The sequence below is a fragment of the Vombatus ursinus genome, unplaced genomic scaffold, assembly GCF_900497805.2.
Source record: "Vombatus ursinus unplaced genomic scaffold, bare-nosed wombat genome assembly UNPS02000749.1, whole genome shotgun sequence".
Lineage (NCBI taxonomy): Eukaryota > Metazoa > Chordata > Mammalia > Diprotodontia > Vombatidae > Vombatus > Vombatus ursinus.
The window spans coordinates 4,280,626-4,294,349 of NW_020940527.1; the positions used below are offsets into that span (position 1 = coordinate 4,280,626).

The following is a 13,724-nucleotide window of genomic DNA, read 5'->3' on the forward strand; positions in this document are numbered from 1 at the left end:
AACATTAGAATCATTCCTATTAAAAACAGGATCAAGACCAGAAAGGCCTCTGTCATAAATGCTATTTATAACTAGAAATGTTGATTAAAAAAACCAACCAAAAAAAACCCCCAAAACACAACTATTATAGATGAATAAAATAAAGGGTGTTCCAAAAGTCTCAGTGTAGTTTTAGGCTTTAATAGCTTAAAACTGCACTAAGATTTTTGGGACATTCTGTGTATAGGAGAGGAATTAAAAATAAAACTTTTTTTTTAAATAAATGACAATAAATGGACACTCTAAAAATTCAAGGAAATAAAGCAAAAAATTATTAAAAATAATTCAACATAGAAAAAATGAAATTTGCTCCTATGTATTAGTCCAACCATTAAAAGACAATGAAAAAAGACATTCCATTTACAGCCACAATACAGAATATTAAATACTTGGGTATTTCCTTAACTTGGGATCTAAAAAAGGGAACTTATGAAACATTAATGGTAAAAAATTCAAGTCAGTATAGCTTAGTGGATGGACGACAGCATCAGAAAGAGGAAAACTTGGGTTCAAGTCCCTCTTCTGACACAATTTTTTGGCTGTGGGATCCTGGGAAAGTTATATAACCTCTACACGCCCCAGACAACTAACTGTCTAGGACTATAAATCACAGAAGACTTGATGAAATGTACTGGCAGAAGGCCTCACTGGATTCTCCCTTCACCAATGTAATCACAGATCCAGACCAAAAACAAAAAGGGAATAATCAATGAAAGAGCTAAATAAATAGAAAAATACATCTTGCTACTGCATGGGAAGATCATATGTACTGTAAAGAACCACCATAAATCCTTCGGGGAAATAGGTTATGGTATAAATGATGATTGTAAATGTTACTACTTGTTAACACATAAATTTAACATAATACCAATTTAAATAGAATTTAACAAATTAAAAATGAAATTTATCTGGACAAACAAGTAGGCAGAACAAAGAGCTCTAGAACTAAAAACTCACATCTGGTCCCCAAACACACTGTTAATTGGGATAGATCAGAAAGGGATATGCCCTCCTAAAAAACTTACTTTGTATTTATTTTCTCTTTACTTATATGCATGCATGTTATTTTTCTCCTCAATAGAAACCAGGTTCCTTATGAGCAGGGGTATTTGATTTTTATCTTTACATCCTCAGTATCCAGCACAGTGCAGGCACACAGTAGATGCCTACTAAACTCTTGCTGAATGGAATTAAAATTACTACAAACAAGGGTGTAGTGAACCCACTGGGTTTCAAAACATCTTTTTACTATTATAATTATCAAAAATGCATACCATTAAGATCTAAAAAAGTGAACTATAGAAAATGTCTCAGAAATAGTTTAAAATGTTAAAAGAATTAATATTTGATGGACTAGAAATAACAGAAAATATGAGAACACTTGACAAATGGAGTAGGGAAATACGTTAAAATTATGGTGAAGGAAATAAACTTTGATTCATATCATACAGTGCCAAAAATCCTAAATAAGCTAAAGAGATAATCTTAAAAAAATAAATGTATCTAACTTTGCTTTGTAGGAATGACAAATTTACTCCTATCAAACAGAGGGCATTGACAGTGATGATGGCAATATTAAAACAAACTGAAATGAACAACTTTAGCACAGTGAAATGAAGACAAATATTCTTTAGGCAGGCAGGTACTCAAAGAGTAGTTATCTTCCCATATTTGAAAAAAAGGTAACTATGAGTAAGCATTACTGATGATACTGCAAATTGGTCCAATTATTCTGGAAAGTGATCTGAAAACATAACAAGAGCTACAACTATGTTCATACTCTGTTCCTATTTACCTCTCTGGGAGTTTCTCCTTATGAAGTTAAAAAAAAAAATCCACCACCTATCTGTGTAAACATATTCATAGCATACAAATTTTAAGAGTGAAAAAAACTAGAAAGAACCCAAACAATGCTAGGGGAATGGCTAATCAAAAACTACAGCCCATAACACGATGGAATATTAAGTAGCTATTAAAAAGACCAAGTATGGGTGGCGCAGTGAATAGAGCACCAGCTGTGGAGTCAGGAGGACCCGAATTCAAATCTGGCCTCAGACTCATACTAGCTGGGCAAGTCACTTAACCCTAATTGCCTTTAGGGGAAAAAAAAAAGCCAGGTATGTGAACTTTACTAATAAATGCATCTGTTTATGAAATATTGCTTTACTACTTCAAGGAATTATGGTTTCTTCGGTGTGGTTACTCTCTCTACTGACTGATTGAAACCCTACCTTTTTGTGGATATTCTTCAAGCATTTCTGTGGCAAAAAAAAGAATCCATCAATCTGCATCCAACCTGGCGAAGATGCTCTCCAAACTTAGATAGGAGAGTCTTTAAGGAAAAAAATTATGTGTGTGTGTATATGTATGTATGTATGTATATACATATATATAAAATACATGCAAATGTTCAAAACTTTTCCAGTTATGTAGAAACTATAAAAACTTGCATTCTACTGGGATGAAGATCAAAAGGGATATGAAACGAAAATAACTTAATATTTATATTTAATTCAAAAGTTTTAAATAAAATGTTGATTTTTAAAAATAAAACAAAATTAAGTAGTTAGTATGATTAGTCACCTGGGTTTGAACAGGTGTTTATGGGCAAATCTGGGACCTCAGTCAACATTATTATAATTATTGTTATTAAAAATGCATTGTTTCTAGGGAAAATGTGTTTAGAATCAAACTACCAAACTAAAAGTGAACTTCTGGAATGTAATGAATTTCTACATTGAAAGCTGTTTATGCTAGCTTTTAGAAGAAGCAGGGAAGAGGTAGGATTTCGATGTGTTAAAAGCACTACGCACTGGGAAAAGTAGGAAGCGTGTTATCATCCTTCCATTCCTTTGGTTTCCTTCTTTCTAGAGTCCTCCTAGGACATCAGCTTTTCCAACTACCCTTCCTTTTACAACCCTTACTCTTCCAGGTCTCATCACCTTTATCCTGTCTCCCTAAAAACATAAATTAAAACACTTTAAATCCACAAAAAAAGAAAAAAAACACCTTTTGTTCTATCTTTCTAGGAACACAAATTCTCTGAGGGCAATGACTATTTTTCCAACAAATTTTTTTTGTAGAACCTGGGTACTGAAACAATAGTCTAGTAAAAGTAGTAAAAATAATATTCATACCGTCAAACTGATCTTCACCTTCAGTCATTAGTTCATCATCAGAGCAAATACTCAGAACATTTACCAACATCTCTGTCACTATAAAAAAGAACAAATTACATATTATAGCTGATTGACACATATTATAGTAAACATTCACATGTAGTAAACTAATTTTCCAAGTAAGGTGACTACTGTTTTCTAATTATCCAAACAAATGCTTTCTGGATATATTAATTACTTTTTCAACATTTCAAAAGTGTCCATTAAACAAATATATTTCTATTATAGTGATTATAGAATTTAAAAGAAATGAACCATAGGGCAGTGGAAAGAGTACTAGATTTAAGAATCACAGGGCCTGAGTTCAAATCCCAATCTTGCCATATATTTTATGTGTGGCCTGAGGCAAGTCCCATAACTTCTCAGCCTCAGTTCTCTAATCCAAGAAATGAAAGGGTTGGACTAGAACTGTGGGACAGTTTAAGAAGCACTGAAGGGGTTGTGAGTGGAAAAGATTTAAGAAGCCCTGGAGTAGATGACCTCTAAAAACCCTTCCAGTCCTAGACCTATCAACCAGTCAACAAAAACAATTTATAAAGCGCCCAACTATATGCTATGTACTGGAAATAAAGACAAAAACTGCTCTCAAAGAGCTTATATTGTGTTGGGGGAAAATATGTACATAAAAATGTATACATCAAAAAAATTCAAGGTAATTTTGAGAAGGAAGGTATTTAGGAGTCAGGGAGTTGATGGGGAATCAGGAAGGTCTCATATAGAAGGGAGTGCCTGATGTGAATCTTGAATGACAATAAGGAATTCTAAGGGGCAATGGTGAGAAGTAAGTGCATTTGAAGTCTGTGAAAGAGCTAGAGCAAAGGCACAGAGATGAGAGATGCAGTGGTGTAAGGAACAGTAAAAAGCCCACACGGGTTAAACCATCAAATATGAGAAGAGGAGAAATATTTTTAAGTTTGGAAAAGTAGGTTGAGGTCAAGTTGTGAAGGGCTTTAAATGGCAAATAGAAGAGTTTATATTTGCTCCTGGGGAAACAGAGCTACTGGAGTTTACAGAGTATGGAAAACTGTGCTTTAGGAAAATAATATTGCCAGCTATATGTAGGATGGACTGGGGGTAAGGGATGGGGAGGCAGTAAGACCAACCAGGAAGTTATTACTGCAAACGTCCAAGTGAGAGCTTATAAAGGGTGGTGGTTGTAGGAAGAAAGAGAAGAGGTTGGATATAAGGTAGAAATGAATGGATAAGTAGAATGAGGGAAAAGGAGTAATTAATTAAGGCTAACACCAAAGTTGCAAATCTAGAAGACTTGGACCCTATAATCTGGGAGGATCTAAAACTAACTCAAGAATACAAATGAAGTAGTTTAGCATTTGGGAGAAAGAGAAGAGGGAAATGCATGAAATAAAGAGAAGAAACATCAGTAGTGGATCTTGACAAATATTAGGAAGGATTTCAACGATGGAGAAAAAACAATGAAGAATAACAGAATTTGGAAAAGCTTCGTGCCCCATACAGAACCAATTCTCAAGTTCCTATGAAAAAATCCTATAAAAATCCCCATGGAAAAGTGAATCTATGGGAGGTGACTATGTAAAGCACTTAGCAAACCTTAATGCGTATATGTCAGCTGATATTACTGTAAACACAAAGCTTTTGGTGCTTACAGCACAACAGATCCTACACCAATGGGGCCTCACAACCACTAGAAATCAGGAAGGTGGTGCAGCGTGTTTTCTGTGAGGCCCCTCAAGACCCAATCATTAGTTATTTATCCACTCAAATGCCCCAACACCATCTCCCTTCAGGACTCTCTTGAGTGACAGCCCCCAAAGTCAAATACACTTTTTCAAATATTACCTCAGACACATATTAGTTAAATGACTTGACCAGGTGCCACTGGTCAAGTCATTTAAACCCTCTTTCCATGCTTCAGTTTTTTTATCTGCAAAAAAGGGGTTGGATTTGATGAACCTTAAGGTCTGTACCTTCTAGCTTTAAATCTATAATTCTATGAAACGCACACTCCTATTTTCTTGCACTCATCGTAACCTGGATCTCCCTAGAAAATACTGAATCCCTGCCCATATTCTCACCAGAATACTAGTGCTCTTTTCTCGTGTCCCAAACACAATGGCCAGGAGAAATAGGCAAAATTGCTCCTATCACTTCCGGACAACTTTTAGACATTATCACTTAGCAACCTCTTCTCCTTCGAGGTTCACATAATTTATCTTTATTACCCTACTCAGATCCTAGATATAGTTATCTACCAGGCCCAGATCATTCTTAATCTTTTCTTAAGGAGTTTAAGCACCTGGCACCCTAACCCTGCCCTCATACTTGAGGACTTCAAGAAATACATGGATTTCCCTTCAAACACAAGTTTATCAACTTCCTCAGAATTCCCCACCCCAAAACTGTACCTTCACTCTACTTCAGTCACACACAGGGATGAGGATACCTGTATCCCCACCATCACCCAAAACTGTTATATCTCCATAATCTAGAACTTTGAAATTCCTCTGATGACCTATCCTTCCAACTTGTCCTCTGCCTAGTAAGCCTATTATGCTTCTTCACTGAAAACTCAAGTCATTTCACCCCATCCAATCTTACTCCTCCCTGTTTTCCCAATCCATCTCTCCCCTCTAGCCTTACAGACAACCAGTTCAATAACACACTGTTCTGGACCCTTTGTCCTATCACCACCCGTGCCTTGCCAAAACCCCAACTCTGGATTACTCTCATTATTTACCTTCTGTTTCCACTTGCCTGCTGCTGGAGGAAACCTGAAAAGGGTACTGACTAGATCCACTACAAATTTATGTTAACAAATATCAACTGGGCCTTCACTACTACTCAGTAATCTTTTTATTATTCTCTGAATGACTATCCTATTTCCCACAGTGGCTGATCTCCCAGACACCAATCCTCCCACCTCCTTTAGAGGAACCTCCTTTTCTACTATATTGAGAAAAAGAGAGGCCATCCATTGTAAGCTCAGTCATATTCTTTATTTTACATCTTAAAATCTCTCTACATTATTCACTATTATATACATTTTCACATGTTCTATATTCTGAAAAAGACTAGTTCCTTTTCCTTCCCAAGGCCAAGCCCTCTACTTTTACCCCTTAATTTCCATCCCATATTAGATGTACCTTGAGGCCTTAAGAATCACAATTTTAGGGAAAATCATCTAGTCCAGTTCCCTCACTTTATATATGAAGAAACTGAGATCTGGAAAAGTTAAGTGACTCACCAAGGTGACAGAAGGAAGGTGGCACTCTGAACTTTAATGAGGTATTCTATCAGCAGATCCAATGCTGTATGCACTATACTACAATGCCATATGGTAGAATAGGAAATTAAAAGGCTTTTCTCTTTTCATGGACACCAGTGGAAGGCTTACGTTGTCACCCATTACTTCTCATTAAATGAATAACTAACCTCTTTTACTGGTCATCCATCTCCTTAGTGATGTCTTCCATGCCACTTCTTAAGTACAGGACATCAGTGACAATATGATGCAACCCACCAGGTGCCTTTCCATTACTCTCTGAGCCACCTACAATCTTGATTCTTCTGAAATCAATGTTCTAAGATTTCTAGCCATATGTCATCACCAGCAGAATACTGGTGTTTCAGAAAATAGGTTTATTGTGGCAAAGAAAAACTCAAATGTAATACTGCTTGCCTTATTCCCTCAATTCAAATGGGGCCAACTCATGGGACCACGTGCATTGCTTATCCAACGTATCTAAATCAATGTGCTGCCCACTGAAATGTTATGTCATAATTTGTAAACTGTATACATTATTCATGCACTTAATGTTTCCAAGTCAATTTCTTTGCATTGACTATCACTCAATGCAATCGTCAAAATGTCACAAACAAAAAGAGCAGAGAGAGAAACCTTACTGTCCATTTTGGACGGAAGATGGAATCTTTTTCCATCTGGACTATGAACAGGGCAACTTTCACAACACTGGAAAATACTTTTGGCAAGCATTTATTTATTTTGCTCAACATTACCCAATTACATTTTAATCTAGTTTAGGCCCCAAGAGTTTGACACCTCCGACCTACGAGACTTCTGGTAAGATGATGGAATAATTTGCAGCAACTAAGCACAGATCCCCTGCACCACCTCAAAAGGATGACAAATGCACCAAATAATGTTTTTTGAAAAATGTTTAACAAGCATTAAGTGCCTACTATGTTCTAAGAACTGTGCTAAGAGCTTTACAAATAGTACCTCATTTAATCCTTACAATAACCCTGGGAGGTAAGTGCTATTATTAACCCCATCTAACACTTGAGGAAACTGAGGTTAAATGACTTGCCCAGGATCATAATTACTAAGTGTCTGAAACCCAAATTTGAACTCAAGTTTTCCTGACTCCAATCTGTATCACCCAGCAAGGAAAGGGAAAACTCTTTAGGAAAACATTGCAAAAAAAACGGAAAAAAAAATGGGTAAGCAAAAAAAGAAGTCCTAATACAATGAATCATGTCACTTACACACTTTCTTTTGAATATCTGAAAAGCCACAATCCAAACTTCTCAATTTAATCTTAAGTGCCATTTTCACTTCTTCATATAATAGGCACATCAAGTCCCTAACTGTCATTAAGGAAATCTTAAAGAAATGCTGCCAGATCTGTTAAAATTAGTGTCTTTGTGTTTTTCTCATTCCCATTCCATCTATGAGTGATCTAGGAATGATCTGGCTTAGCTGAGTATCATACCAAGATTTCTACAGTCTCACTGTCTCCTTCGCTGTTTTTTCCTTATTTTCTTCCATAACAATCTGTGAAAGAGCTTGTATTCTACACACATGCATCACTGTGGCCATGGAAGGGTCATTGGGTTTTGGAAGTTTATGTAAAATTGAAACGAGCTCCAGATAGAAGCTCAAGCTTCCACTAAAGAGGAAAGGCTCTGAACGAGGTCCGAGTGAAAGACTACTGTACAAAGAAGGGATCTAGCATTGGCAATTAGGCAAATGTTATAATAGCAGAAAAGGGGAGGTAGAGCATGCTAAAGGTCAACCATCTTTTAGATAATCTACAAATATTAAAGTAACTGTTGGGACTCTAAATCCAAGATCTTGTCTAAAGACCAATATGGTTAGACACTATTGAAGGAACTAAAACATATCTGTGCTGACATTCTTTCTAAGAATGAATGAAAAAGCATTTATCAAGTGTTTATTATATGCAGAAATGCAACTAGAATTTGGAGAAGTTTCAACCAAATTGAGGGATGACTCAGAAGCTCCCTTTGAAGAAGAGAATAAAAGAACTGTCCAAGTTGGTTTTATTGTTCGCACAAAGGCAACAATAAACAATTTCATAAGTTACTTGATCACCAAGCTTTGTAGTATTCATGATAATCACTAGCAAAAAGACTACCACAAAGATAACTGCAACTTATACACTAATATTTGTTATATTACTTTATTGCAGAGAATAAAGTAGAGAACTCCAAAAAAGATCCTGAAGAGAAACTCTAAAACAAGAAATTATACAGGGTGTCCCAAAAGTCTCAGTGCAGTCGAACACTTTTAAAGCCATCAAAGCAAAGATGTGCAGAAGAAGTATGGCCAAAAATATTTTGGAAAATATGACAACAGATTAAGAAAGGAAGTAACCTAAAGATGTATAGAACTCAGAAGCCTTATGCATATATATCATATTTTCTAAAAAAAAAAAAAAAAGATGCTAAATACAAATGAGCATCTAATGACATTACCGAAAAATGAAACTGAGGATAGCTTAATAAACTGGAAATAACTGATGGGAATCATTTCAGAAACAGCAGTTTAGGTACAGTCAGATCAGGGAGTAGTAAAAGCAAAGGTAAAAAAATCAGCACCAAATTAGAAGGATAAAAGTGAGAAGAACTCCAACCTGACTTATTTTAAATAAGCTAATGACTCTAAAAAAATGATAAATAGACAATTTAAAGCCACTGACTCTGAGATTACCATTTCTTACTCAAATACTCAGATGAATCTCTGATCTCAACAATCTGGGGGCTTTCTCTAACAATGTAGATTGCAACTCATCCATTCCTGCCCTCCTGTGCCACTCTTGCCACATTCTCCCCTTCTTCTACTTCTTCTGATATGGTAAGGTTACTATCATCTACCTCCGCCCTACATTGCTGCCATTTCCTCAGAAACCAAGATCGGTTATATGTTGTAGCCTGCTCATATTCACCATGAGCTTGCATTTCCACGGCTCTCTGTAGAGGCAGTTGTATTCTGTATTTCATTGCCATATAGAGATAGTAGTAGAATGTTAGTATGAAAAAGATGGGTCTCTATTTGCACGGGAAGCTGAGGTCAGTAAAGGAGCTTTGATCATTTCTAAAAGCAATACAGCCTGCTCTCTTGCTCCAATTCTTCCTTGGGCCTACCTCACTGTCCACCTGTACTGTCTGTTCCGGTGGACAGGCATCATAGAGTGTCCATTTTTAAATCTGGGCAAAAAATATTTTTAAAATAGAGTTTTTTATTGATAACTTTTGCTTTTATATTACCTAGATTTCTCTCTGTATTCCTCCCCCAATCATCTCAGGGAACCATCCCTTATAACAGAGACTTTTTAAAAAGAAAAAAATTCAGTAAAAACAATCATTGTACAGAAAAAACCCGGACATTATATGCAATGTCCCACACCTATGGAATCTGACCTTTGCAAAGGAACAGAGGGTGGCATCTTCTAATTATCCATTGAAATTTCACAATATTCAGTTTTGACTGTTTTATGGTGGTTGTTCTAGAGACAATAGGCCTCTATTATCTACTTGCTCTTTCCTGTGTGGATGGATAGGCCAAACTCCTTTGCATAATTACAGATACCTACCAGGAGACTGAACCATTTGGGGGGCTTAATGCAATCAGTACAATGTTATTTATAAACAAAAGCATCTGATTGATCAAACTGATACACCGTTTCTTAGAGATATTTAATTGAATTATTAATAACAGCTAACATTTATTTAGAATTTTAAAATCTGCCAAGCACTTTATATATATTATCTCATTTGAACCTCACAACAACTCTGAAGTTGTTATTATTCCTACTTTACATACACTTACTAGCTGTGTGACCCTAGGTAAGTCACTTAACCCTGTTTCACTCAGTTTTCTCCTCTGTAAAATGAAATGGAGAAGGAAATGGCCAACCACTCCAGTATATCTGTCAAGAAAACTCCAAATGGGGACACAGAGCTGGACGCAACTAAACAACAATAACAACAATTTTATGAAAGAAGAAACTGAGGCACAGAGAATTTAGGTGACTTCACTAGGGTCAGAGCCAGTGTCTCAGGCAGTATTCAAACTCAGGTCTTCCTGACTTCAAGTTAGCACTCTATACCCCATATCACTTACCAGCTATCATGATGCAAAATTATTACTACAATGAGGTGGACAAAAGAGCCCAGAAATCAAGTAAGCTAGCTAAGCTAAGTATTTGAACTTTTTCATTAGTCAGGTCAGGAGCGTGCACTAAATCAGGGGTTCTGAACCTTTTCTGTGTCACGGATTCCTTTTGAAGTGTATCGATTACTAGCTGTCTGACCCTGGGCAAGTCACTTAACCCCAATTGCCTAAATAAATAATAAAATAAAATTTAAAAATAAATGAAGTGTAGCGGAGCCTGAAGAACCATTCACAGAACAATGCATAAAATACATAAGATTAGAAAGAAGAGCATAAAAATAAAACAGTTACTGAAATTTTTTAAAAAATAAGTTCACAGACCCTAGATTAAGAACCCCTAGATTAGATGATTTCTAAGACTATTTATTTCTAGTTCAAAAATTCTAATTCCATGAAGTTCTGGTAATAAGGAGGAAGCTAGTTAATAAATACCTGTTGCTATTAATAGTTCCTGTCTTGTCTTTCAAGCAGGAAGAATTTAAATTAAGCCAGGAGAGCATATTAGACAAAAGTATGAAGGGAATTAGTAGCATTTTCTTCTCCCTATATATAAATATCAAAATATGATGCAAAAGTAAAATGGCTCAACCATCCCATTAGGTAGCTTTGCTTAACTTTTTCTGGGGTCCAGAGGTAGGGAGTATGCGGAGGATTTCGGAAAACTGTGTTGTGTCAAAGAAAAAAAAAGGGTGACACTTTTTTAAAAAAATAAGATGGTTTAGTTGTAATATAACCTAGAGATAGGGAAATAAACTAAACTAAATAAACTAAAGCCTCTATGAGATGCCCTTTGGCTCTGAGTCTATAACTGAACTATTCTGCTAGTCCAAAGAAAGACAATTTTAAGTGTAACATAGCCCTTGCACCTCAAGGCCCTTAACTGATCGTCTCCTGAAATACCATAGTAACTCCATCTCCACATTAGCTTGATGTTGGACTCATAACGATTAAAGACTGAAGTGTAGTCTGCAAACAACCTGTTAAATATTCAGTTTTGCATACTGGCTATGTCTTTTAGTACCAAAAGCAGCCTTGGCAGAAGCAGTACATCCTGTACAGAAAGGAACACTGCGTAACATGGAAGAGGTGAGAAAAAATAGAGGGGAAACTGGAACACAATGTTTTACTACCACCCCTTTTTTTCATACTATTATATTACTCATTCAAGGAAACCGAGGCATTTTCTGTATAACCCTGTTCCACTAGAGAAAATAAAGACAATGAAAAATAAAGTAGTCCTAAATATTCTAAAGGACACCATATTAAAGTTTTACGATATCATTTATGCTCCTTTCAAAATTCCATTGTTTGTAGAAAGCACACACAAATCAGGAAATGAGAAAATAGTTTAAATTCCATATTAATTTTAATGTATGAGAAGTGAAGACTGGTAGAAGTTGAGGCTGTATGTACAGAACTGCTAAAATGACTAATGTTTAAAAATTCTGAGTCTGGCATCCCAGAAAATAAAATTTATACAGAAGGGTTCCCTCCAAAGCAAAGCCATCTCACCACTCATAAGATTCACGTAAGACTTAAGCTAAACAAAAAAGAAAGAAAACCCAACAGCTGTAGACAACACTGTGCTATTTTTAAGTCTTCTCCCAGCCCCCCAGACATCCTCACATGGGGGCTGTAAACAGCTAACTAAAATATCTTTGAGGTTCTCCTATCCACACACCCACTGACATAAGAAGAGCTGGTGAAACCATACTTCATGTTCCTTTAGGCAAGTATCAGTGTACCAAAGTAAACTTGAGTAAGAGAAGAAGTAAAATTGCCTATTATATAAATCATACCTTTTTCTCCAACAAATGGTAGTGACCATGTGAAGACATCCATAAAATTGGGTAACCAGTAAGGGTGTGGAGAGCAGTTAAACTGTCGAATATTCATCACATTATTTTCATATTTTAATACAGCAGCTGCAAGATAAGTTTAAATGTCAATGTAAGAATGTTTAGCTTCAGCACAAAATGTAACACAGAAAAGTGGAAAAATATTCATTTTTTGGATTGTAAGGGAAGGTAGGACATTGATTTTTAGTCATGACATACTTTTAGAAAAGGAAAAATGGCCAACCATATCTTCATTCAGGACTATTGGCAAAATGCCTAGTTTCTTTTAAGAATTTTTTTTTTTCTTGAGATAATCCAACGGTGAACATAAAGGGGTGAGGGATGAGGGGAAGAGTCGAAGTTTCATAAAGACTTCTTCAGCTATAACTAATAGCAGGTAATTTGAAAAAAGTGGCCAAGCTATACTTATACTAAAAACATAAATAATTAATCATTCAATTTTAAAATGTGAGTATTTCATTTAAGTTGAGGGAATGGGGGTGGGAGGTAAAATCACTGGGAAAAAAAAGTGTTTTGCTTTTGGGTGGGAGGAGTCTTGTAAAATACAAAAAAGAAAAAAAATCTAAACCCTCAGAAACTTGATCCCAACATACCTTTCCAGACTTATCTCAAATGGTTCTCCTGGACACACTCCAAACTCCAATCAAACTAGTCTACTGAGCATTCTCCAAATATGTGCTATACATGCCTATCTCCAAATTTTTGTTCAAAGTCATTTCTTGTACTTTGAATACCTAACTAATCTCCTCTTACCTGTCTTTGAAGGCCCAGATCAAATGCCCCCTCTTCCATGAAATCTTCCCCAAATTTGAAGTGATCTTTCCCTTATTTGAACCCTGAAAAGATTCTGTACCTGTCTCCTATGCACTGATTGCCTACTCTTTATTAGTTATTTGAATATGTCCCATTTCCTCTACTAGACTGCAGGCACTGTGAAGGCAGAGCTGATGCCCCATATTATCATAGTATCTCACTTAGCAACCAACAATGCCTTGTATATAGAAGGCATTCAATTCCAATTTTTTATTTCGTGATTTTTGAATCACTAATGAGAACAATATCTTAAAAACACAACTAGAAAATCCCCATCATTGGCTTTTTGTTAATGTATTCTTTGACAGAGCCCTGGCCTCAAGAGTCAGAAGAACTGATTTCTAGTCCAGGTTCTGTCATTTTGAAGTCATACGCACTTAAGAAAGTCAACAAAGCTGTGTGTCCCACCCTTCCTGT

The 13,724-nt window shown here is 36.0% G+C and overlaps 1 protein-coding gene across 2 annotated transcripts in view; it reads right to left on the reverse strand.

The window, feature by feature from the left end:
* The window catches only part of PPP3CB (protein phosphatase 3 catalytic subunit beta), a 47,343-nt gene that overhangs the window by 15,335 nt on the left and 18,284 nt on the right, over positions 1-13,724 (reverse strand). For both annotated transcript variants that reach the window (XM_027858582.1, XM_027858574.1), the window contains exons 9-10: positions 12,435-12,560; positions 3,177-3,254 (exon numbers count right to left, since the gene is read on the reverse strand). In XM_027858582.1, coding sequence (XP_027714383.1) covers positions 3,177-3,254; positions 12,435-12,560 — 204 coding nt within the window. The remainder of the gene's footprint in view (positions 1-3,176; positions 3,255-12,434; positions 12,561-13,724) is intronic.